Raw genomic sequence first — 26,730 nt, forward strand, 5'->3', positions numbered from 1 at the left:
ACTGTTTGACCCAGGTCACAGCAAAAATGCTGTCCAGCAAGTGGGGGGAAGATATAAAAGAGGGACAATGATAACATGAGGGGTCCTCACTCTCCCTACAACACCACACCTGAAAACAGCCAAGGAACAAAGACTGACTTGCAGGAAGTGACCGTCCCAGGCTGGAAGGATTTTTAGCCTGTGTATGAAAACCGGGAAAAGCCAAGGCAATTTGTGCCTTAAGAATCTGCCAGCCTGTTTATCACTCAGGGTGAGAATTTGCTAATTTGCATCCTACCTATTTAGTGTGTTATCATAAAATCATAGACCTGAAAGGGACCTCAGGAGGTCGTCAAGTCCAGTCCCCTGCACTCAAAGCAGGACTAAGTATTATCTAGACCATCCCTGACAGGCGTTTGTCCAGCCTGCTCTTAAAAATCCCTAATGATGGAGATTCCAGAGCCTCCCTAGGCAATTTATTCCAGTGCTTCACCACCCTGACAATTACGAAGTTTTCCCTAATGTCCAACATAAACTGCCTTTGCTGCAATTTAAGCCCACTGCTTCTTGTCCTATCCTCAGAGGTTCAGAAGAACAATTTTTCTCCCTCCTCCTTTTAATAACCTTTTACATACTTGAAAACTGTTCTCATGTCCCTTCTCAGTCTTCTCTTCTCCAGACTAAACAAACCCAATTTTTTCAATCTTCCCTCAGAGGTCATGTTTTCTGGACCTTTGATAATTTTTGTTGATCTTCTCTGGACTCTCTCCAATTTGCCCACATCTTTCCTGAAATGTGGCACCCAGAACTGGACACAATACTCCAGCTGAGGCCTAATCAGCGCAGAGTAGAGCGGAAGAATTACTTCTCGTGTCTTGCTTACCACACTCCTGCTAATACATCCCAGAATGATGTTCGCTTCTTTTGCAACAGCTTGTGATCCACTATGACCCCCAGATCCCTTTCCACAGTACTCCTTCTTAGGCCATCATTTCCCATTGTGTATGTGTGCAGCGGATTGTTCCTTCCTAAGTGGAGTACTTTGCATTTGACCTTATTGAATTTCATCCTATTTACTTCAGACCATTTCTGTAGTTTGTCCAGATCATTTTGAATTTTAATCCTATCCCCCAAAGCACTTGCAACCCTGGCCAGCTTGGTATTGTCCACAAACTTTAGAAGTGTACTCTGTATGCCATTATGGTCAGTTTGCAGCTTTTGTTTATTTACTAAGGTAATCGGCTTTGTTCTGTTTGCTATCCCTTTAACCACTTAAAATCTACCTTTTGTAGTTAATACATTTATTTTGTTTATTATTAAACCCAGTTTATGTAATTTCTAATGGGGGGGCAAGAAGTTGTGCACATCTCTCTTCGCTTTGAGGAAGAGGGTGGATTTTTATGAGCTTGCGCTGTGCCGATATTTCTATACAGTGCAAGACAGTATTATTTTGGGTTTATCTCCAAAAAGGGGAGTACTGGGGAAGTCCTCTCACACAGAGCTGACATCAGTCTGTGCCTGCAACTGGGTGTGGCCCTACCTGTGTATGTGCTGCAAGAGGCCAGAGAGCTCAATTCAGCAAAACAGGGAGTGGGAACCCAGGCCGGTGGAACAAGAGAGGCTCAGTGAAATCCCCCAGTACATCAGGTGGTGTTGCAGAAGCGGGGGGGGTCCAACCCATCACAGATGTATTTGTTTTAAGGAAGCCTCTGCTGAAGGGCATTTTCACTGTTTTCTTTCCAACTATCTAGCCCTGTGGTAGGCCTTAATCGCTGGTTAATATCCAGTTGGCATGCAGGACCTCCCCTGCTTCTATTAATTAAAGGTCAAAAAACTTGCTCAGTGCCTCAGTGAGTTTGCCTGGTGAGATGTTGTTCCTTTCAGAACCTCAACTTCAGCAAAATTCAAACTTTTGAAATCTAGGAAATGCATAGTTAAGGTTGCCCACACAACCTTAACTCTGCCTCCCCCCACAATGCCCCAATATGCCCTGTTAACACACATGCATTTACTTTGCCAGCATCACATTCACTGAACCGTACAGGCTCTTCACCTCCATTAACAACCAAATTAGACCCCCAACATCAGCTAGGCCTGACTAGGCACAGCCAGCTAGAGTGGGGCACAGGCTGGGCCTAGCCATGACGGACACTGCAGAGCATCACCTGCCACTACTCAGAGACTCTCCCCACTTCACTGACCCCATCTCAGTCATCCACTCTACCCCACCCAATTCCCAAAAACCTGGGAGAGGGAGCTCACTTTTCCCTTGTGATGCCCAGAGCTCCTCCAGTTACAGCTGGAGCAGAGATGGGGGCTCCCTTTGGCTGCTCCCCTGTGAGAACCAAAGGGTTAATTTAGATGGCAATTCAGGGTCGACTCGCTGATCTCCACCCTGATGTTCAGCGGTTCTGGCCCACGTTGCTTATTGAAAGAAATGGTTCCAGATTCCCCTTTACACATTTTATTAAACTGAAAAAAAAACACCAAAATCAAGAACACACATCACTAGGACTAAACCACTGTACACATGACTAAAGTAACCGTTGGGTGAACACACTTATGTTAAGGTCAAAATCAATAATTCAATGCTTTAACGATGCTGTTGCATTGCAATCATGTTATCAATTTAGCCAAATAATCAGATTAATACAACAGACCCTCAACCCTTATAAATCCTAAAACAGGAACCCAAGGAGGCAGCTGTCCATTTAGTTGTAAACCTCAGAGAACTTCACCCACGCCGTGCAATCGACATTGAGCTCGTTAACTATTTCAATACTGAAACCAAATAATTGTTCGTATTTAAACTGCAACCTGAAAGCCAATCCAAGCGTCCTCCTTCGATTGAACTCTTGTGTGGTAAATCCTTCTCTTTCACCCTCCAACACAGACACAGCCCCTAACGAGGTTTTAATGAGCAGAAGTCTAACAGTTCTCAATGAACAGTTTATAGGATTGAAGGATGTGCTGTTGATCAGAGTTTCAGAGTGGAGATTTAAAACCACGACTCTTTCTCTCTTTGTTAGCATAGCCAATAGCTTGGAGTATTCCCTCAGGTTGATTGATCTGCATTTGAACTTTCTCTATGTCATCATGGCAGGGTGGGATAATAGCCAAAGCAATAATAATAATTAATAATGAATAGAGACTATTTTACCAAATGGTCATTTGACTCAAAGTCCCTAGTAAATCGGTGACATTCAATCAAACAAAACCAATATCCAGTTATGTAACCAAACACCTTCAGGAGAGAGAAACCCACCTCTCACGGAGCTGTAAGACAATTTCGATGTCATGGAAAGTTAAATTCCAGAGCAGGAGACACCTGATGACTCAGAATTAGGACAGCAGATTCTCCCACCATCTTCTCCTCTGAAACCTGCTTCATTCCACGCTGTCTCACAATTACTGAGTCATGTGACTTGGGAAAGTTTTAGCATCAACATAATGCGAAAAAACAGCCAGTTTCCCCATCCAAAAACAATCCCAACTCAGAAGGAAAAAGACAAAAATTGTCTTTGCCAATAGACGAAAAATGGGGTTTAAGCTAAGAATGATCATTCTGTTCTAGACCCATTGAACATTCTCCTTCCGGGTCTGTGACTCTTTCACCTCCAAACCTAACAAGTCTGATTTAGGATCTAAGAAATCGAACCATGATTTCCAAGCACGGAGAGCTCAGAACACTGTGTCTTGGGGAACTATGGGAGGTGGAGGGAAAGAACGGGAAGAAGATAAACTCTACACAGCTGAGACAGACGGAAACACTGCTGAGATGATGGGTAATGAGGGAATCCCTCCGACACTTAATTGCTATAATTAAATATATTTTAAGTGAGAAAACGGTACAAAAAATAAACTGATTTTCAGCACAAGCCACGGCAATGTGAGAACAAATAGGTATCAGAGGGAATTGGTGACTCTAACAATCACTTTGCAGTGGGAGGAACAGTAGAAATGAGATGCTCCAGGGTTGTTTAGACAAGGAAAACTGATGGAGCACTGGTGAGGTTCTGAGGACACCTGCTAGATACCCCCAGCTACTGTACACAGGCTATGTCTTGACTACAGGAATAGTTGTGGTTTGACATCCAGCTAGCTAAGACCAGGGGAAATCCGAGTGGAGATGAGGGCCAGGTAATTTTATCTCAGTGGAGCTGGTTTAGGTCACCCGTGTCCTCTGGAGCTCATGGACATTCCTGGTAGGAGGAAGACGTGCTCCCATGACTCATAGAACAAAGGAGGTGATAGATACGAGCACTGGATTCATTCCAAAGAAGGACAAACTACAAAAGAGAAAAGTGGGCAACTCATCTAGGGGACCCAAGAGATCACGTGATGCAAATAGTTCAAAAAGTCTTTAAGAGGGAATTAGGAAAAAAAATAAATAAAAATGGTCAGTCTTAAATAAGGTGTTTACGGTGTCTGTTTCTTTTGCAAATTCTCTGGCGGTAAGTAAGGGCTGAGGTCTGATAGAAGCTTTTCCCACCCTCATTTAGAGTGTCTCTAGGCAGGGTGGAGCCTCTGATGTCGAATGAGGTTCGAGCTGCGAGTGAAGTTTTTCCCACACTCGCTGCACTGATAAGGTCTGGCTCCCACGTGGATTCTCTGATGTTCCCTAAGCGCGGAGCTGACAAAGAATTTTTTCCCGCACTCACGGCACCCGTAGGGCCTCTCTTCTGTGTGGAATCTCTGATGTGTGATTAGGCTCGAGCGCCAAGTGAAGCTTTGCCCACACTCAGGGCATCCATAGGGTCGCTCGCCGGTGTGGATTCTCTGATGTTTAATCAGGTCCGAGCTCTGCGTGAAGCTTTTCCCGCACTCGCAGCATTCATGGGGTCTCTCTCCCGTGTGGATTCTCTGATGGGTCAGAAGCGCTGAGCTGTGAGTGAAGGTTTTTCCGCACTCGCTGCATTCATAGGGTCTCTCTCCCGTGTGGATTCGCTGATGCTTAGTAAGGTCTGAGCTGTCCATGAAGCTTTTCCCGCACTCACCGCATTCATAGGGTCTCTCTCCCGTGTGGATTCGCTGATGCTTAATAAGGTCGGAGCTGTCCATGAAGGCTTTCCCACACTCACCGCATTCATAGGGTCTCTCTCCCGTGTGGATTCTCTGATGTGCAATGAGGTGTGAACTGCGAGTGAAGGTTTTCCCGCACTCGCGGCATTCATAAGGTCTGGCTCCCGTATGGATTCTCAGATGTTTCATAAGTGAGGAGCTGTTGGTGAAGTTTTTCGCGCACTCACAGCATTTGTAGGGTCTCTCTCCTGTGTGAATTCTCTGATGTACAATTAGGTTTGAGCGCCGAGTGAAGCTTTCTCCACATTCAGAGCACGCATAGGATTGCGCCCCTGTGTGGATCCTCTGATGTGTAATGAGGGATGATTTCTGAGTGAAGTTTTTCCCACACTCGCAGCATGCGTAGGGTCTCTCTCCTGTGTGGATTCGTCGATGTTTAATAAGGGACGATCTCTGAGTGAAGGCTTTCCCACATTCACAGCATGCATAGGGTCTCTCTCCTGTGTGTATCCTCCGATGTTTAATAAGGGATGAGCTCTGAGTGAAGTTTTTCCCACACTCACAGCATTCATAGGGTCTTTCCCCAGTGTGGATGCTCTGATGTTTAATAAGGACTGAGCGCCTACAGAAATTTTTCCCACACTCAGAACATGTGTTTTTTCTCTCCCTTGCCTGCATTTTCTGCTGGGCTGTGGTTTCCTTGAGGTATTTGTGAGGTCCCAAACTATTAATGGATTTATTCCTTTTCTCCCTTGGCTTGTTTCCCTGCTTCCTCTCTGGCCTGTGCTGACTCTCACAACCTTCTCTCTGCTCATGACTCCTGGAATCATCCTCTTGAGATATTTGCAATAATGCCCCGTGTGCTTCCTCTTGATCAGCATCTTCCTGCTGAGGTTTCTGCTCCTCCTTCTCACTCAGCATCCCATCACCTGTTGGCAGAAACAGGAATGGAAAAGGGGAGACCCAACCATGTTGGAAATTAGCTGCGGTGGAAGAGGCAGTGCGAGATGTCCCTCATGTTCTGGCAATCCCTAATCCCTAGGGTTTTAATTAGACAACTCACATGCTTTATATTAAGAACATATTTTGGTGGATTCAGATTGGAAGGATTCGATTTTTATCAATACACATCAATTTCACTGTCAACACACAAACCAACCAGAAATATTTCCATCAACAATCAAAATTTCAGATAGGCAAAATAAGAATGCTGTTGGAGAATGTAGAGTTTGGTGTAACGATACGGACTTGATATATTTGGACATGTGATGTTGACAGTTTTAACAGTTATAAAGCTTTAGTGTTCTGAATCTCAACATCTACTGCCATTAACTAATTATTGTCTGACTTCCCTGCATAATTTCCTGCAACTGAAAATATAAACTGATCAAAATTGAAAAAAATGCCTAAAACCTTTATTTTCGCACAGTTCTGAAAACTTAAAACCATCAAAATTGAAAAAAAAAAAAGCTTAAATAATCTGAAATTATGAAAAAATAAAAACAATGATTAGGGCTGTCAATGAATCGCAGTTAACTCACGGGATTAACTCAAAAAAATGAATTGTGATTAAAATAATTTATTGCGATTCATCGCACTGTTAAGCAATAGAATACCAACTGAAATTTATTAAATATTTTTGGATGTTTTTCTACATTTTCAAATACATTGATTTCTATTACAACACAGAATACAAAGTGTACCATGCTCACTTTATATTATTATTTTTATTATAAATATTTGCACTGTAAAAATGATAAAAGAAATGGTATTTTTCAGTTCACCTCATACAGGTACTGTAGCACAATCTCTTTATCATGAAAGTGCAACTTACAAATGTAGATTTTTTTTTTTTTTGGTACATAACTGCATTCAAAAACAAAACAATGTGAAATTTCAGAGCCTTCAAGTCCACTCAGTCCTACTTCTTGTTCAGCCAATCGCTAAGACAAACAAGTTTGTTTACATTTACAGGAGATGCTGCTGCCTGCTTCTTATTTACGTCACCTGAAAGTGAGGACAGGCATGGGACTTTTGCATGGGACTTTTGTAGCCAGCATTGCAAGGTATTTACGTGCCAGATATGCTAAACATTGGTATGCCCCTTCATGCTTCAGCCACCATTCCAGAGGACGTGCTTCCATGCTGATGATACTCGTTAAAAAATAATGCGGTAATTAAATTTGTGACTGAACTCCTTGGGGGAGAACTGTATGTCTCCGGCTCTGTTTTACCCGCATTCTGCCGTATATTTCATGTTATAGCAGTGTCGGATGATGACCCAGCCCATGTTCGTTTTAAGCACACTTTCACAGCAGATCTGACAAAACGCAAAGAAGGTACCAATGTGAGATTTCTAAAAATAGCTACAGCACTCCACCCAAGGTTTAAGAATCTGAAGTGCCTTCCAAAATCTGAGAGGGACGAGGTGTGGAGCATGCTTTCAGAAGTCTTCAAAGAGCAACACTCAAATGCGGAAACTACAGAACCTGAACCACCAAAAAAGAAAATCAACCTTCGGCTGGTGGCGTCTGACTTAGATGATGAAAATGAACATGCGTCGGTCCGCTCTGCTTTGGAGCAGAACCTGTCATCCGCATGGACGCATGTCCCCTGGAATGGTAGTTGAAGCATGAAGGGACATATGAATCTTTAATGCATCTGGCATGTAAATATCTTGTGATGCTGGCTACAAAACGGCCATGCAAACGCCGGTTCTCACTTTCAGGTGACACTGTAAACAAGAAGCGGGAAGCATTATCTCCTGCAAATTGTAACCAAGTTTGTTTGTCTGAGCGATTGGCTGAAGTAGGACTGAGTGGACTTGTAGGCTCTAAAGTTTTACATTGTTTTATTTTTGAATGGAGTTATTTTGTGTACATAATTCTACGTTTGTAAGTGCAACTTTAATGATAAAGAGATTGCACTACAGTATTTGTATAAGGTGAATTGAAAAATACTATTTCTTTTGTTTTTTTGCAGTGCAAATATTTGTAATCAAAAATAAATGTAAAGTGAGCATGGTACACTTTGTATCCTGTGTTGTTATTGGAATGAATATATTTGAAAATGTAGAAAACATCCAAAAATATTTAAATAAATGGGATTCCATTATTGTTTAACAGCGCGATTAATTGCGATTAATTTTTTTAATCACTCGACGGCCCAAATAAAAATTAAATTCTGCCAAGCCTACAGGTTGGTGACCTAAAGATAAAGTGCCTTTATGCCATTGCTAATCATCTGAGCTACCTTATCATGTACCTCGATACTTTAATACATTTTAACTTGTGTTTTGTTCATCAAATTCTAGACCAGATCCCTCAGCTTCTAGAATATTTTAGAGTGAAGCGGGCGGCATTTAAAATATGTTTTCCCTCTTTCTATCCTCTTCTAAGGGTGTCTGATGCAATAACCATTCTGGCTCTGAGTTTTCTTCATAGATCCCGAATTTTAGATTTAAAAAAAAAAGGTTAATCCAGAGAGCTTGTTCTAAATAGAACTTTATATCTCAGTGTGGCACTTTGTACCTCCAAGCAGCACCCCGGAACCCCCATATTCACCAGGGGTCATGTAATTCTGATGTTTTGTACAAAGTATGCCTTGTAAGATATCACAGGAAAGGTCATGATCGGCTGAAAGCCATTTTTCTGTCCAAGTACGGCCATCGTGAGTGTGTCTCAAGTTATGAAATTTTGCTGTATGTTTGTTTGCTTGCTAGTGACATATAAAGAAGGCAAACCACTCCCAGCAGGAAAGTTGTAATCAAGGGATTTTACAAGCCAGTGAGGGCTGCCCAAGAATCACACGATGGGAACTGCCCCACTCTATGGTTCAGCTGCACAAGACTACACCGGGGGGATTGCTTAACCCCATGACTCAGCAAAGCCCACCTGGACAAGTCTGGACTAGTATTTTCCAAACACATGGATTGAGGGTAGAAAATAAAGGATGGTGGCATCATTCCTTGGCCTTTCTCCTCCCCCACCGATGCTGGAGGCAACAAGAATGGTGAGAAGACGAAGGCTTCATCGGAGGAGACTGGCCCAGGCTTCAGGGAGAAGCCAGTGTATTAAGAACTGTAATTTTGGTGTCAAAACTTTACAGTGTAGACAAGGCCTAACTCTTTCCAGTGGGCTTTGGACTTAACTGTCTGGAGTAAATGTGTATCTTCTGTAAATCTTGGCAACTCACTGTTTACCCCTTTTTCCAGATCATTTGTGAATCTGTTGAACAGCGCAGATACAATACAGACCCCTAGGGGACACCACTATTTACCTCTCTCCATTCTCAAGACTAAACATTTATTCCTACAGTTTGTTTCTTATCTTTTAACCAATTTCCTTATCTTTTAACCAGTTAATGATCCATGAGAGGACCTTCTCTCTTATCCCTTTCCAGCTTACTTTGCTTAAGAGCCTTTGGTGAGGGACCTTGTCAAAGGCTTTCTGAAAATTTAAATACACTGTATCCACTGGCTCACCCTTGTCCACATACTTGTTGACCCCGTCGAATAAATCTAATAGATGGGTGTGGCATGATTTCCCTTTACAAAAGCCATGTTGACTCTTCACCAACAAATCGTGTTCATCCCTGTGTCTGACAATTCTGTTCTTTACTAGATTTTCAAACAATTTGCCTTTTACTGAAGTTAGGCTTACCGGCTTGTAAATGTCAAGATCGCTTCTGGAGCCTTTTATAAATACTGGTGTCACATTAGCTATCCAGTCATCTGGTCCAGAAACTGATTTAAATGATAGCTTACAAACCATAGTTAGTAGCTCTGCAATTTCACATTTAAGTTCCTTCAGAACCCTTGGGTGAATCCCATCTGGTCCTGGTGATTTATTGATGTTGAATTTATCAGTTTGTTCCAAGTCTCTTCTAATGACACCTCAATCTGGGACAGTTCCTCAGATTTCTCACCTAAAAGAGAATGGCTCCAGTTTGGGAATCTCCCTCACATCCTCTGCTGCGAGGACTGACGCAAAGAATTCATTTAGTTTCTCTGCAACGGCCTTATCGCCCTTGAGTGCTCCTTCAGCAACTTGATCGTCCCGTGGCCCCACTGGTTGTTTAGCAAGCTTCGCGCTACTTCAAAATTTTTTTCCCAGTTACTTTTTGAGTCTTTGGCAAGTTGCTCTTCAAATTCTTTTTTGACCTGCCTGATTGTACTTTTACACTTTCTCCAGCTTATGTTCTGCCCTGTTTCTCAGCAGTTTGTCTTGAATTTGGGTATTCTCAGTTGTGACCCACAAAGGAATGGTTACAGGGGCTTTCCACAGTTTATGTTCCTTTCTATTTTCCTCAGTAGGATTTAATTGACAATTTTTAAAGGATGCCTTTTTGCCTCTAACAGCTTCTTTTACTTTGTAGTTTAGACACGGAGGCACTTTCTTGGTCTTCTTACTACGTTTTTTTAATTTAGGATATACATTTAATTTGAGCTTCCACTGTCTTGTTTTTAAGTTGCCATGCAGCTTGCAGGCATTTCACTTTTGAGATTGTACCTTTTAATTTCTGTTGAATTAACATCCTCATTTGGGTGTAGGTCCCCTTTCTGAAATTAAATGCAACTACGGTGGGCTTCTTTAGTGTTTTCCCCCTTCCACAGGGATGTTAAATTTAATTATATTATGGTCACTATTACCAAGAGATACACCTAGAGTCACTTCTTGGACCAGATCCCATGCTCCATTTAGGACTAAATCAAGAGTTGCCTCTCCTCTGGTGGGTTCCAGGACCAGCTGATCCAAGAAGCCGTCATTTATGGTGTCAAGAAACTTGATCTCTGCATCCTGTCCTGAGGTGACATGTACCTGATCTATCTGGGGATACTTGAAATCCCCCATTATTACTGAGTTTTTTATTTTTATAGCCTCTCTAATCTCCCTGAGCATTTCACAGTCACGGTCAACCAAATAAGTGTTGGAGAGATGGACATAAATCAGGGACTGAATTTCCCCAAATTCTGTCCAGCAGACATAAGGGGATCAATTCTGCCTGTAAATCCCTCAGGGGGAAGGGAGGTCAAGGAGGGAGCTACTGCCAGGTGTCACTCAGGATGGGTAGGACGTCATGAACGACATCTGCCCTGAGGATACAAACCTGCTGGGGACAATTCTGATCTCAGAGAACTCACAAGGTCTCGGTCGGGAATCCCAGCGGTATCCTTCAGACACGGACAGGTTTTGAATTGATTTCATGATTCCTCACCTGTGCAGGCACCTCTCAGGGTGCCTCCTTCCTCTGAATCAAGGAGATCTGGGAGCCACGGCTCTTTGTCTTGTTCCAGATGGGAGATCACATCAGGTGAGAAAACTGGAAACTCTGCACAGGGAAAGGAAATCAGGGGGGTGCATAGGAGATTTCTCACAATTTTTTTATTATTTTAACCCCAACCCATTTTGGTGTAGGCTGAGGCTAGCTCCCCGGATGTTCGAATGTGTAGAACATTCTGCTTAAAATTTTTGTTGACTGCCACTGCACGTCGAGTGGATGTTTTTAGATAACTAGCCACAATGACTCCAAGATCTCTCTCTTGAGTGGTAACAGCTAATTTAGACCCCATCATTTTATATGTAGAGTTGGGATTACGTTTTCCACTGCGCATTACTTTGCATTTACCAACAATGAATTTCATCTGCCATTTTGTTGCCCAGTCACCCAGTTTTGTGTGGTCCTTTGTAACTCTTCGCAGTCTGATTGGGATTAAACTATCTTGAGTAGCTTTGTATCATCTGCAAATTTTGCCACCTCACTGTTTACCCCTTTTCCCAGATCATTTATGAATATGTTGAATAGGACTGGGCCCAGTACAGACACCACTATTTACCTCTCTCCATTCTGAAAACTGACCATTTATTCCTACTCTTTGTTTCCTAGCTTTTGTTTCCTGCTCCATGACAGGACCTTCCCTCTTATCCCATGACAGTTTACTTTGTTTAAGAGCCTTTGGTGAGGGACCTTGTCAAAGGCTTTCTGAAAATCTAAGTACACCATATCCACTGGATCCCCCTTGTCCACATGCTTGTTGACCCCCTCAAAGAATTCTACTAGATTGGTGAGGCATGATTTCCCTTTACAAAAACCATGTTGACTCTTCCCCAACAAATCATGTTCATCTCTGTGTCTAACCATTCTTAATTCTGTTGTTTACTAGAGTTTCAAACAATTTGCCTGGTACTGAAATTAGCCTTACTGTCCTGTGATTGCCGGAATCACTTCTGGAGCCTTTTCTAAAAATTGGCATCACATTAGCTATCCTCTAGTCATCTGGTATAGAAATTGATTTAAATGATAGGTTACATACCACACTTAATAGTTCTGCAATTTCACATTTGAGTTCCTTCAGAACTCTTGGGTGATACCATCTGGTCGTGGTGACTTGTTACTGTTTAATGTATAAATTTGTTCCAAAACCTCCTCTAATGACAGCTCAATCTCAGACAATTCCTCAGATTTGTCACTGAAAAAGAATGGCTCTGGTTGGGGAATCTCCCTCTCATCCTCAGCCATGAAGACCGATGCAAAGAATTAGTTCAGATACACTGCAATGGCCTGATCCCCCTTGAGGGCTCCTTCAACATCTCAAAAGAGAGATTGCAGAAGACTGGAAAAGAGCAAATACAGTGCCAATCTATAAAAAGGGAAATAAGGACAACCCGGGGAATTACAGACCAGTCAGCTTAACTTCCGTACCCGGAAAGACAATGGAGCAAATAATTAAGCAATCAATTTGCAAACACCTAGAAGATAATAAGGTGATAAGTATAAGTCAGCATGGATTTGTGAAGAACAAATAATGTTAAACCAACCTGATAGCTTTCTTTGACAGAGTAACAAGCCTTGTGGATAGGGGGTGTGACAAGGTCGGGCCAGATGGCTACAGGACAGTGATCCCATTGGGATCCAAGAAGTGGGCCGGCGGAAGAATGCTGAATTAAGTCTTGCCCATAGTCATCTTTTTGGGAGGCATTTGGGGGTAGAGAAGACCCTGGCACGGGACCTACAATGGTTCTTCTGGCCCAGGGTACATGAAGAACTGCGGAGGTACTGTGCGTCCTGCCCGCAGTGTCAGCTGCACAGGCCCCATCCCCACTTGAGGGTACCTTTAGTATCTCTTCCCACCATAGAGGTCCCCTTCGAGCGAATAGCCATGGACCTAGTGGGACTCCTGGAGAAGACGGCTTCGGGCCACCAATATATACTTGTTGTTTTGGACTATGCTACTCGCTACCCAGAAGCCGTCCCCCTGCGGAAGACAGCCTCTAAAATGATAGCCAAAGAGCTGGTGGGGATCTTTGCCTGAGTGGGGCTACCAAAGGAGATATTAACAGACCAAGGAACCCCGTTTATATCAAAGCTAATGAAGGACCTCTGTATGCTGCTCCATATCCATACCCTGAGAACTTCAGTCTATCATCCACAGACCGATGGGCTGGTAGAAAGGTTTAACTGAACCCTCAAGGCTATGATATGGAAGGTGGTAAGTCGGGATGAGAAAGATTGGGACACCGTACTACCTTACCTTACGTTTGCTATCCGGGAGGTACCTCAGGCCTCAACTGGGTTTTCCCACTTCGAGTTATTATACGGACACCACCCCCGTGGCTTACTAGGTATCTGGGAAGAGGAACCCAATGAGGGGAGAAATATAATTGAACATGTATTGCAGATGCGAGAATGGATAGCCCGGGTCACCCCTATTGTATGGGAACATTTGGAAAAGGCACAGGAGGCCCAGCGAACCCATTACAATCGCCAGGCAAAAGTCCGACAGTCCCAACCAGGGGATCAGGTGATGGTGTTGGTACCCACGGCAGAAAGCAAGCTTCTGGCCCAATGGCAGGGGCCCTATGAGGTGGTTGAACCCGTGGGGGAAGTAACCTATAAGGTGCGGCAACCAGGATGCCGGAAACAAGAACAGATTTATCACATTAACCTCTTAAAACCTTGGCACCAGTGAGAGGCATGTGTGGTGGCCCAAGAGGCCCCGATCCAGGGAAATAACCTGCAGGAGCAGATCAGGATGTCCCCTGATCTGACACCGAACCAGAAGAAGGAGGCAACTGAGATGATCAACCGGTACCAGGACGTGTTTTCAACCAAACCAGGCCGGACCACCGAAGCATATCACCACATTGTCACAGACCCTGGGGCAAAGGCCCTACTGGGTCCCAGCAGCAAAAAGGGAGGAGATCAAGGCAGAGGTAAAAAGGATGTTGGAGCTGGGAGTCATTGAGGAGTCCCACAGTCAGTGGTCAAGCCCGATTGTGTTGGTGCCCAAACCCGATGGCACCACTAGGTTTTGTAATGACTTTCGCTGGCTGAATGAGAGATCCAAATTCGATGAATACCCCATACCCCATATCGATGAGTTAGTTGACCACCTGGGTAATGCCTGATTTTTGACCACCCTTGATTTAACAAAGGGATCCTGGCAGATTCCCCTTGCCAAAGAGGTGAAAGAAAAGACGGCATTCTCTACACCAGAGAGTCTGTTTCAATATCCCGTTCTTCCTTTTGGACTGCATGGGGCACCTGCCACCTTCCAGCGTCTTATGGACAAGCTCCTATGGCCCCATACCAGTTATGCAGCGGCATACCTGGATGATGTGATTATTCACACCCCCGACTGGGAAACCCACTTAGGAAAGGTGGAAGCGGTTCTGGACACGGTAAGCGGGCTGGGCTCACAGCCAACCCAGCCAAGTGTGCTATAGGGCTAGCTGAGGCTAAATACCTTCGCTACATTGTAGGAAGGGGCATGGTCAAGCCCCAACTAAACAAACTGGAGGCTATCCAAAATTGGCCCCGGCCAAATAGGAAAAAGCAAGTCCGGGCATTCCTGGGTGTGGTGGGGTACTACCGACGATTTATTCCCCATTTTGCTACCAGAGTGAGTCCCCTGACAGACCTGATAAAAGCCCGGGGTCCAGACATGGTGAAGTGGACAGATGCCGCAGAGAAAGCAGTCATGGATCTACAGACAGCCCTCTGTAGTAACCCCATGCTTATAGCCCCAGACTTCAACAAAGAATTCATTTTACAGACAGATGCATCTGAAGTAGGATTGGGAGCGGTCCTATCGCAGATGGTCGGAGACAACGAACACGCAATCCTCTACCTCAGCAGGAAACTCCTCCTGAGAGAGTAGAAGTATGCCGTTGTTGAGAGAGAGTGCCTTGCTGCGAAATAGGCCAAGGAAACACTACGTTTTTACCTGCTGGGACGACGGTTTACCCCTGTGACCGACCATGCACCTCTCCAGTGGATGCAGCGAAATAAAGAGAAGAATGCAAGGGTGACCAGATGGTTCCTGTCCCTACCACCTTTCCAATTCACCATACAACACCGGGCTGGAAGCCACCATGGCAATGCAGATGGCTTGTCACAGGTACACTGCCTGATGTCCCAAGTTGCCAAACTCCATGGTGTTGAGTTGGGGGGCGGGGAGAAGGTATGTGACAGGGTTGGGCCAGATGGCTACAGGAGAGTGATAGAAGGCAGATATATTAGCCCCAGGTTAAGCAGGTCCCTTTCCCCTGGGTAAGGTAATGGGGCAGTTCCAGAATAATCAGGAACTTGCTGGAACAAATTAGGGCAGACAGACTAATTAGGACACCTGAAGCCAATTAAGAAGCTGCTAGAATCAATTAAGGCAGGCTAATCAGGGCACCTGGTTTAAAAAGGAGCTCACTTCTGTCAGTGAGGGGCGTGCAAGGAGCTGAGAGTGAGAGGGCGTGCTGCTGGAAGACTGAGGAGTACAGACGCTATCTGGCATCAGGAGGAAGGTCCTGTGGTGACGATACAGAAGGTGTTGGGAGGAGGCCATGGGGAAGTAGCCCAGGGAGTTGTAGCTGTCACACAGGTGTTACACAAAACACTGTGAACAGCTGTGATCCACAGAGTGCTGGGCTGCAACCTGGAGTAGAGGGCAGGCCTGGGTTCCCCCCATTCCCACAACTCCCTATTGGATACAGGAGGAGTTGACCTGGACTGTGGGTCCCACCAGAGGGGAAGGTCCCTGGCCTGTCCCCTGACCTACTAGGTGGACCAGCAGAGACTGCGGGGATTGTTCTCCTTCCTTTTCCCCATGCTAGCCAGTGATGAGGTTAGCTGAGTGAATGGCAGGTTTGAGCCACTAGCAAAAGTGGCCAAACTGAGGGTTGCCCTTCTCCTGACCTTCTCATGAACAAACTAGAGAAATGCAACCTTGACGGAGCTACTAAAAGGTGGGTGCAAAACTGGTTGGAAAACCGATCCCAGAGAACAGTTATCAGTGGTTCACAGTCATGCTGGAAGGGCATAACAAGTGGGGTCCCGCAGGGATCGGTTCTGGGTCCGGTTCTGTTCAGTATCTTCATCAATGATTTAGATAATCCCATAGAGAGTACACTTTTAAAGTTTGTGGACGATACCAAGCTGGGAGGGGTTGCAAGTGCTTTGGGGGATAGGATTAAAATTCAAAATGATCTGGACAAACTGGAGATATGGTCTGAAGTAAACAGGATGAAGTTCAATAAGGACAATTGCAAAGTACTCCACTTCGGAAGGAACAATCAGTTGCACACATACAAAATGGGCAATGACTGCCTAGGAAGGAGTACTGTGGAAAGGGATCTGGGGGTCATAGTGGATCACAAGCTAAATATGAGTCAACAGTGTAACACTGTTGCAAAAGAAACGAACATCATTCTGGGCTGTGACACAAAGTGGGACTGTTCTTAATGTTTCCTCTGAATAGTGTGGAGGTGCCTCAATTTCCCCTAGGCAGTTCTTAAGTATCTAAGTGGGGGGATAAGGGTGTATGATCGTTGCAGAGCCCTAGAGGGCCGGTGTGTGCAGGGGTCTGGACACAGAGAATGGCCGACACCCTGTTTCCTGGCCACTGATGGCCTGGGCCCTTCCTCCCTGCAAAGTGAGAGCTAAAGGGTTGGAGAACAAAGGAATCAGGTGACCTCCTGGCCCCGGAAAGGAACAAAGCCCAGAGGAGGAGGGGCTAGAGGGAGTTTCAGTTTGGGGCTGGCTGGGGACATGGAGTGAAGTGCAGACGTGGTTGTCTGGCTCACTGCCCCCCAAAATGGACCCGGCTGAGGGGTCCTGTTCTCTGTGCCTACAAACTCTGTTTTAGACCGTGTTCCTGTCGTCTAATAAACCTTCTGTGTTACTGGTTGGCTGAGAGTCCCGTCTGACTGCGGAGTTTGGGGGCAGGACCCTCTGGCTTCCCCAGGACCCCGCTTTGAGCGGGTGATAAACCTCATATTTTCACTGGTTAGAGAAGTCATTTTGCCAGTTACAGAATGCATTTCTTTTCTGTTGAATGAATGCTAGGATTTCCTCATTGTTTTCGTCAAACCAGTCTCGGTGCCGATGAGTGGCATACCCTATGGTTTCAGCACATGCATTGTGGAGGGTATTTTTAAGTTGATCCCAGTGCTCTTCCATGTCAATGGTGTTATCAAGCAAGTTAGAGAATTCCTGACAGGCGTTACTGGAACATCTCGCAGCTGGCTTGGTCGTTAAGTGCTCTGACGTTCTGCCACTTTCGCTTAGTCTTTGGGTGTTCGCGGTGTCACGGAGCAAGCTGCGGGTACATGACTGACCTCACTAATCGATGGTCTGTCCAACAGTGATCCGTACCTCTCGTGTCTCATATTACATGGACGTCGGCGTATTCTCGGGCTCTGACTATAACATAGTCAAGGGGGTGCCAGTTTTTGGACTGAGGATGTTTCCTGATGGTCTTAAATTTGTTACTCTGCCTGAAGGTGGTATTTGTGATGAGCAGGTCACGCGCCACACATCTGCTGAGGAGGAGAATACCACTGGGGTTCACATTTCCCACCACTTCTTTGCCTATCGTGCCTCTCCAGAGCTGGCAGTCCCACCCGACTCTGGCATTGAAATCTCCCAGGAGGATGAGTTTGCCTACCTTAGGTGTGGCTGTGAGGACCGCATCGCGAGCGCTATAAAACTCCTCCTTGTTGTCCTCCTTATCATCGAGTGTCCGGGCGTAAGCGCGGATGACGGTGGCATATTGGTGGTCGCTGAGCTTGAGCCGAAGAGTCATGAGATGCTCATTGATCCCCCCAGGTTTCTCTAAAAGCTGACCGGCGATCTTATTTTTGATGGCAAAGCCAATCCCGTGACTCCCTTCAGGTGGCTTTCCTTTCCAAAAGAAGGTGTAGCCACCTCCATCCCCTTTTAATTGGCCCTCATCAGCCCGGCGGGTCTCACTAAGAGCCTCCATGTCAACGGTGAGTCTTGCCCCTTCTCTGGCAAGTCTGGGAGTTCTTCTTTCTGGGCATTCACTGTGCTTGAGAGTCCATAAGGGTGCGGACGTTCCAGGTGACAAAATTCATTGTCTTCTATCTCTTGTTTTGGCCTCGGAGCTGAGTGATCCCACTGGATGCGGCCTTCCAGTTGGAAGTGTGTGAGACAGCCTATGTTTGGGGCACCTTTTCTAGCCCCCCTCCCCGTTTGGGGCGAGCAGAAGAGATCCTAAAAGAGGCCTGCTCTGTCAGAGCCACCGGTGCCGAAAGACACTTCTGTCTCATCCAAGCACAAGACGGCCATTGTCGCCGGCAAGCAGATTTGTGACTAAAGACTGCCAGAGATCACGGCTTATGCAGATGCTAATCCCACAAAAACCACACGAGACTTGACAGGAGGAAAACCCTGATGCAGTGGCAAGGAGATCCCAGACAACCAGCGGCCTCCCTCCTGCTGCAGCCCTCATCCACCTTCACAGCCACAGAGTACAAGAAGATCTTCTATATGGGCCCGACCCACCATTGGGGTCTTGCGAAGTTTGGACCACAGTTAGTCAGGAGCCTCGTCTCAGACCTGCTTGCCAAGGGGGATCCTACCAGGGGTATGAAAGCTCAGAACGATGTAGCTCTGAGGGTCTTTAAGCCTACGCAAGACTCCCCACCGCGACAAGGCTGCGGTCCATAAGAGAGGGTGGAGGGATTAGTGGATGATAAACGTGCACAAGGGTGTGTTCTTGCCATGAGCATTGTCGGCACTCTGGTGGCACACACGCTAGATGTCTCCTGGGCTTAGAGAGGGGCAAGTGAGGGCAACAACTCAGAAGGAATCCTCTAGGAGAGGGCAAAAGCATGGTGATATTTTGCAAGTCTGTGATGGTTCGTGTGGCGTAGGCTCCATCTGAGGGCTGGCCAGGCGTTGGAAGCTTCTCTTCGTTAGGCTGGACCGAAACCCAAGTTTTACCTTAGCCAAGAGAAGATTGCAGACTTTGTGGTATACTGCCCCTGTGCTCTGTTCCCCGAGTGTTGTGTAGTGAAGAGGGCAGAGCCCTAGTGGTGTGTCATCTGCATGTCGGGGTGATGCTGAATCAGGACAGAGGAGAAGTGGCATTGTGGGGGGAGACGTGAACCTTAACTCTGCATTTCCCCTTCTCAGAACCACGGGGACGGGAATCCTTACCCAGCGAGGTCACGTTCTCGTAGTTCTCCTGCATGACGTCTCTGTAGAGGGCTCTCTGAGCGGGGTCCAGCAGGGCCCACTCTTCCCTGGTGAAATACACAGCCACCTCCTCGAAGGTCACCGGCCCCTGAAAGAGCCAGAGCCCCACACTCAGGACCTGCTGCCCCACTCACGGCCCCACTATTCGTGGGGTAGCAGGGCCAATCAAACGAATACAGAGTCAGAGGAGTCCCAGCCACCACCTGCTGCATCCAGGAGGCATTGTGGAGACGGGAGATAGAGAAATCCCCTCGTCCTTCCCAGCAGATAGAGGGGGAAGGGTCTTCCCTTTCATCCCACTCAACAACTTCCCAGAGGCTGAACTGGAGATAAAGACCCTCCTTGTAGGAATCCCAACACCCTCCCCACTGTCAGCAGCTGGAGGTCAGGGGATGGGGCATCTTCCCTAAGCCTCAGTGGTGGGAGCCTCCTTCATAGCATAGCAACCGCTGGTTAGTGGGTTCACGCTCCAACACTGGGAGTCTGGGAAGTTTTCCCAGCCCAAGCGAGTTTGTTTCCTGTTCCACAAAGAGGGGAATTTCCACACCCAACGCCCATGGCTCTATTCCTAGAACCGAGACCCCAGATTTATCGAGTCCCAGCAGGTTCATCGCACCTTGCCCCCCTCCCTTTCTCCACCCTGAGCCCTTCCTGCACCCTCCCACCCTTAGATCAAACTCCCTAGTCGCTCCCCCTTCCTGTGTATTCACTGTCCCTCTGGCTCCTGCAGGAACCCTCCAGCATTTCCTCAGCATCCCTACCTGAGCCAGCTCTGCCATGCCCATTTCCCTTCTCCAGGCAGGCTGGGAGAATCTGGAGTCACCCGGGGATGTTCTGCAGCCTGTCAGGGACAGAAGGGTTATTGGGGGGAATTCAGACCAGACTTTAGGTCATTTCACATTCTCACTGGCTTTTCCTCTGTATAGACATCGACTCTCATGATGGGAAAATGCTCAGTGCAGTGCAGACCCATCCCCTCCTACTAGGATTAAACCCACTGACACACACTGTACCTCAAAGTCGCACCCTGTAAACCCCAGATTCACAATTCATATATGGCTGTGATATTTCATACAAAGCAGGCCATGTAAGTTATCATATGAAAGTTCATGATCTGCTGAAACACGCTGTCCTGTCCAAATAGATATATTGTTAGTGTGTAGGAAGTTATGAGATTTTGTTACAGAAAAATGTCATAAGTTTCAGCATCTCTGCTACAAAGGGTAGTGATCTCCGCCCAGGCGGGTGCTCAGTGACCATTAATCAGCAGGAGAGCTGTCATCAAGGGATTTAGGAGTCAACGAGCACCACTCAATGGGGACTGCACCGCTCTATGACTCAGTTGCTCAAGACCACACCGGGGGGGATTGCCCATCCCTTTGACTCAGCAAAGCCCACCCGGACATGTCTGGGCTAGTATTTTCCAGGCACATGGACTGAGGGTAGAAAATACAGGACAGTGGCATCATGCCTTGACCTTTCTCCTCCTCCACCTATGCCAGAAGCAACAAGAACGTTGAGAAGACAAAAACTTCATCTGAGGGGACTGGTCCCAGGCTTAAGGGAGAAGTCTGTGTATTAAGAACTGTAACATCCAGTGGGGTGAGAAAATTGCTTGATTGAAATACTGCCTAGTGTAATAAGGTTTACGATTTAGATTGTGCACTTATCTTTTATTTTCTTTGATAACTATCTCTGACCTTTTATGCCTCCCACTTATAACCTATCTTTCTGTAGTTAATAAATCTGTTTTATACTTTCCCTAAAACCGTGTATTTTGCTTAAAGTGCTTGGGAAATCTCAACTCGGTTTACAAAGGCTGCTGCATGCCCTCTCCACATTAAGGAAGGGGAGATTGGGTAACAAACTTACACTGGTCAGGCTTCTGACCAGGGCAAGACGGTACAGCTCTGGGGTGCAAGGCTGGGGCACTGGGGGCAATTGGCTGGTGCCTTTCTTTTTGCAATTCATGAGAGGCTTTGGGAGCATTCACGCAATCTAGCTGGGTGGGGGGCTCCACTTGCTGTTGTGCTGAGTGGTAACAGCACCTGGAGGGGTTTGCTGCTTGCCACTAGCAAAGCATTGTGAGAGTCAACCTAGGCTGGAGAGTTAATGGGTCACTGTGGTACCCCAGTTCCAGGGTGTACACTGGGGATCCCATCACAGTGGTGCAGCAAGCAGGATGAAATGCACCGCTTGTTGTTCGGAGGGAGATTTGCACTTCAGACGTTGGGGTAAAGATTTTAAGTGTGCTGGCTGACAGCAGGTTACCGGTTTGTTGTTTTCTATTTGCTTATTTCGGGAAAGGGAAGCTTAAAGATGAGTGAAAGCAGTGAAGCAATTGAAAAGTTGGAGTTGTACAGACTGCAGGCGGCAGAAAAAGAGAGACTATGAGCATCAGCTGAGAATGGAAGAACTGGTTAAAAAGAAGCACATCAGCGAACCTTAGACCTGAAACAGATAGAGGCCATGGCGCAAGGAATCCGAGGAAAGAGAGCGGAAACACCAACTGGAACTGCTAGAAAAGGAGAACCATCACCCCCCTACACACACCTCCGAGTCTCATCTCTGCAAAAATCCACAATTGGGACCACCCATGTCCTGCATCCAACAAGGCAGGTGACACTACTGAATCTCTTTCCACATTTGAAAGGCTATGTGCAGTGCATGAAATCCCAGATGCCAAGAAAGTTCCGACCCTGATTGCAAAACTAACTGGTAAAGCTGAAAATGTATTCAATGGAATACAAATTGAAGATGCTTTAGACTCCTGGACATTTAAATTTTAAAAAACCAAACAAACAAACTGGTTTGTAATGGTTTCAAATTACCCCGATACATAAAGAGTGAAATTTAGAAATTTTAAGAGGGGTGCTGGTTTGAGTGAATATTTATACAGAATGAAAGATTGACTGGGCAAGTGGGTGAGCGGCAAAGGGGTGGAAAGTTTTGAACAAATGTTTGCTCAAGAACAGTCCTTAAATATACGTAAAGATGGTGTAAAGCAGTGTTCATGGGATAAACATGTAACGACTGTGGAAGAGATGGCTTCTCTAGCGGCTGGTGTCTTTCAGCAGACCTAGGCATCTATTGTGAATAAACCAGAGAAAGAGGGGTTTAAACCTGGTGGGAAGCAGGGTTACTGTTTCCCTCCTGGAGAAGAAAGAGGGTGGCTGGGACGCTGGGCATGCACCTCCCCAAAACCATTCCTCTAATCCCCATCCCAAATCCTCCGGGAACCCAGAAGAGCCCAAAAGGTGCGATCTCTGTAATTCCACTAAAAACAACAAGGAGTCCTTGTGGCACCTTAAAGACTAACACATTTATTTGGGCAGAAGCTTTCGGGGGCTAAAACCCACTTCATCAGATGCATGGAGTGGAAAATACAGTAGGCCGAATATATATTACACCACATGAAAAGATGGGAATTGCCTTACCAAGTGGGGGCGGGGGTCAGTGCTAACGAGGCCATTTCAATTAATGTGGACGTGGCCTAGTCTCAACGGTTGACAAGAAGGGGTGAATATCAAGAGAGAGAAAATTCCTTTTGTAGTGCTAAAAAGGCCAATGCAATCAAGGTTCAATCAAGGAACACATGACTTACGAGGAGAGGCTGAGGGAACTGGGATTGTTTAGCCTGCAGAAGAGAAGAATGAGGGGGGATTTGATAGCTGCTTTCAACTACCTGAAAGGGGGTCCCAAAGAGGATGGCTCTAGATTGTTCTCAGTGGTAGCAGATGACAGAACAAGGAGAGTGGGGGAGATTTAGGTTGGATATTAGGAAAAACTTTTTCACTAGGAGGGTGGTGAAGCACTGGAATGCGTTACCTAGGGAGGTGGTGGAATCTCCTTCCTTAGAAGTTTTTAAGGCCCGGCTTGACAAAGCCCTGGCTGGGATGATTTAGTTGGGGATCGGTCCTGCTTTGAGCAGGGGGTTGGACTAGATGACCTCCTGAGGTCCCTTCCAACCCTGATCTTCTATGATTCTAGAATTCTATGATTCTAAGGTGGATGTGGCCCATTCCCAACAGTTGACGAGAAGGTGTGAGTATCAGCAGAGGGAAAATTACTTTTTGTAGTAACCCATCCACTCCCAGTCTTTATTCAGACCTAATTTGATGGTGTCCAGTTTGCAAATTAATTCCAGTTCTGCAGTTTCTAGTTGAAGTCTGGTTTTGAAGTTTGTTTGTTGAAGAATGGCCACTTTTAAGTCTATTATTGAGTGTCCAGGGAGATTGAAGTTCTCTCTGACTGGTTTTTGAATGTTACAATTCTTGATGTCTGATTTTTGTCCATTTATTCTTTTGCATAGAGACTGTCCAGTTTGGCCAATGTACGTGGCAGAGGGGCATTGCTGGGTATCACATTGTTAGATAAAGCTTATGCCCAAATAAATTTGTTCGTCTCTAAGGTGCCACAAGGACTCCTCGTTCTTTTTGCTGATACAGACTAACACGGCTACCCCTTTGAAACCTGTAATTCCACTGATCACCTGAGGAATAAATGCCCTCTGCTGGGAAGAAGCAGGCAACAAATTGCTCATGTTAGTTCTGCGGCCCTCAACACAGAAACCTCTCAAGCGATTGAGACTTATCACCTTGTTTTTGAGGGAGTAGCCTCTGCAGAGCCAGACACGAAGCACATTTTGTCAGGATTAGTGGCAGGGAATACCTCAGGTGGGAAGACAGAGGTGCAGAAATCTCTGTGATCAAGCGGAGGATAATTCAAGGTGACATACAGCCAGGACAGATGGCGGAGCTTTTATGAGCAGGAGGTGACAGGATTCTTGTGCCTTTGGCAAAAATGTGCATAGAAACTGGTGGTTTAGAAAGTTTATTAACAGTGGGGGTGGTGGACGATAATCCCGTTGACATGTTAATTGGACGTGATTTTTTCCTTGTAGCTCAGGCTGTTAAGGGGTTTACCTGCAACAAGGAGTATTATGCTGGGACCCCAGAGGGAAAGGGTAAAGTCCCAGGAATTACTGACGGAATGGGAGACAGCCTCCTTGATTACTGTGCAGCAGGGGGAAGCCGTGTGCTTCCAGGGGTGAAGGCGGTTGAGACCAGCTCCTGCTCTGCAGCGTCTGCTCAGGGAGGGAGGGAGAAATTATTGCCTGATGTCAGTGAGAGAACTGTCCCAGTTGTTAGCTGGCAGAGTTTTGCAGCTGAACAAGGGACAGATCTCACTGTAGAGAGGAGGGCCCAGAGGAAGAAACTGGGGAAGGAATAGTGGCAGTACAGGAATGTCTCCTCACTGGTCACTTGGGAGAGGATGCCCAGGACAGGATGGCTGATTCAGCATCTGGGCACCCAGGCTTTGAGAGGGAACTTTCCAACTGCCCTTCCAGAGTGGAGCAGTCACACAGCTGACCTCTCGGGGATAGAGAGAGGGGTAACGGAGGGGACCCCAATCCAGGTTCCAGTTTTTTAGGATGCTGTTCCTGATATTAAAATTAAAAAGGTCACAGAGGAGTTTTGAAACTAAGGGCTGGGGGGGAAGCCGACAGGTGCACGTGGTTTGGACAGAGACATCCCTTAGGGGAAGTTCTATTAATAGAGATTCTCTATGTCCTAGTAAGGAGGAGAGGATGGAAGGTAATAAAATACAGGTAAGATCTGATGAGAGAGAGTCAAATGAAAAGAAGAGTCCCTTTCAATTGCCTCATATAATGGCAGACAGCTAAAAAGTGACACGTTTTTAAAGTGCTTATATACCAGTGCTGGAAGTCTAAATAAAAAGACGGGTGAACTAGAGTGCCTCGTATTAAATGAGGCTATTGATATAATTGGCATCACAGAAACTCGGTGGAATGAGGCTAATCAATGGGAACAGTAACACCAGGGCACAAAATATATCGGAAGGACAGAACAGGTCATGCTGGTGCGGGAGTGGCACTGTATGGGACAGAAAGCGCCGAATCCAATGAAGTAATTAAATCTGAGCTGAACCAAACTGTGCCATAGACTCTCCAGGGACAGGAGTAATTCCATGCGCTAATAAGAAGAACGTAGCAGGAGGGATCTATTCCCGACCACCCGACCAGGATGGGGATAGTGACTGTGAAATGCTCAGAGAGATTAGAAAGACCATTACATGAAAAAAACTCCATAATAAGGGGGGGGTTTCAACCATCCCAATATTGACGGGGTACAGGTCACCTCAGGACGGGATGCAGAGAGAAAGTTTCTTGACACCTTAAATGACGGCTTCTTGGAGCAGCTGGTCCTGAGACCCACCAGAGGGGAGGCAATTCCTGATTTAGTCCGAAGTGGGGCACAGGATCAGGTCCAAGAGGTGCATAGAGCTGGACCGCTTGGTAATAGTGGCCATAATATCACTAAATTTAACGTCCCCGTGGCAGGGAAAACACCACAGCAGCCAAACACTGTGGCATTTAATTTCAGAAAGGGGGACGACACAGAAATGAGGACGTGAGTTGAGCAGAAATTGAAAGGTACAGCGCCAAAAGTGAGATCCCTGCAAACTCCGTTTAAATGTATACCCCAAATTAAAAACCATAGTAAGAGAACCGAAGAAAAGAGCCATTGTGGCTAAACAACAAAATAAAAGAAGCAGTGAGAGGCAAAAAGGCATCCTTTACAAAGTGGAAGTTAAACCCTAGTGAGGAAAATAGAAAGGAGCATAAACTCTGGCAAATGAAGTGTACAAATACAATTAGGAAGGCCAAAAAATAATTTTGAAGAACAGTCAGCCAAAGACTCAAAGAGAAAGCAATTTTTTTTGTTTAAATACATCAGAAGCAGGAAGCCGGCCAAACCACCAGTGGGGCCACTGAAGGATGCTGAAGGAGCCCTCAAGGACGATAAGGCCATTGAGGAGAAACTAAATGAATTCTTTGCATCGTTCTTCACGGCTGAGGACGTGAGGGAGAGTCCCAAACCTGAGCCATTCTTTTTAGGTGACAAATGTGAGGAACTGTCCCAGACTGAGGTGTCAGTAGAGGATGATTTGGAACAAACTGATACATTAAACAGTAATAACTCACCAGGACCAGATGGGATTCACCCAAGAGTTCGGAAGGAACTCCGATATGAAACTGAAGAACTACTAACGAGTCTGTAACCTACCATTTAAATCAGCTTCTGTACCAAACGGAGAACGCCAATTTTTAAAAAGGGCTCCAGAGGTGATCCCAGCAATTAAAGGTCCCAGTAAACCTGACTTCAATACCGGGCAAACTGGTTGAAATTATAGTAAAGCATAGAATTGTCA

General features: G+C 46.0%; 1 protein-coding gene across 5 annotated transcripts in view; it reads right to left on the bottom strand.

Moving 5' to 3' along the window:
• Positions 1–2,435: 2,435 nt before the first annotated feature.
• Positions 2,436–26,730, bottom strand: part of LOC311514105 (uncharacterized protein) — a 31,221-nt gene continuing 6,926 nt past the window's right edge. For 4 of the 5 annotated variants that reach the window (XM_084616484.1, XM_084616485.1, XM_084616483.1 and 1 more), the window contains 4 exons: positions 20,256–20,335; positions 19,456–19,582; positions 11,218–11,331; positions 2,436–5,930 (listed from right to left, as the gene is read on the bottom strand). In XM_084616484.1, the coding sequence (XP_084472610.1) occupies positions 4,489–5,930; positions 11,218–11,331; positions 19,456–19,582; positions 20,256–20,335 (1,763 nt within the window). In that variant the 3' untranslated portion in view covers positions 2,436–4,488. The remainder of the gene's footprint in view (positions 5,931–11,217; positions 11,332–19,455; positions 19,583–20,255; positions 20,336–26,730) is intronic. The other variant, XM_084616486.1, reaches the window with a different exon arrangement.

The sequence above is a fragment of the Lepidochelys olivacea genome (assembly GCF_965140295.1).
Source record: "Lepidochelys olivacea isolate rLepOli2 genome assembly, chromosome: 28".
In the NCBI taxonomy this organism is placed as follows: domain Eukaryota; kingdom Metazoa; phylum Chordata; order Testudines; family Cheloniidae; genus Lepidochelys; species Lepidochelys olivacea.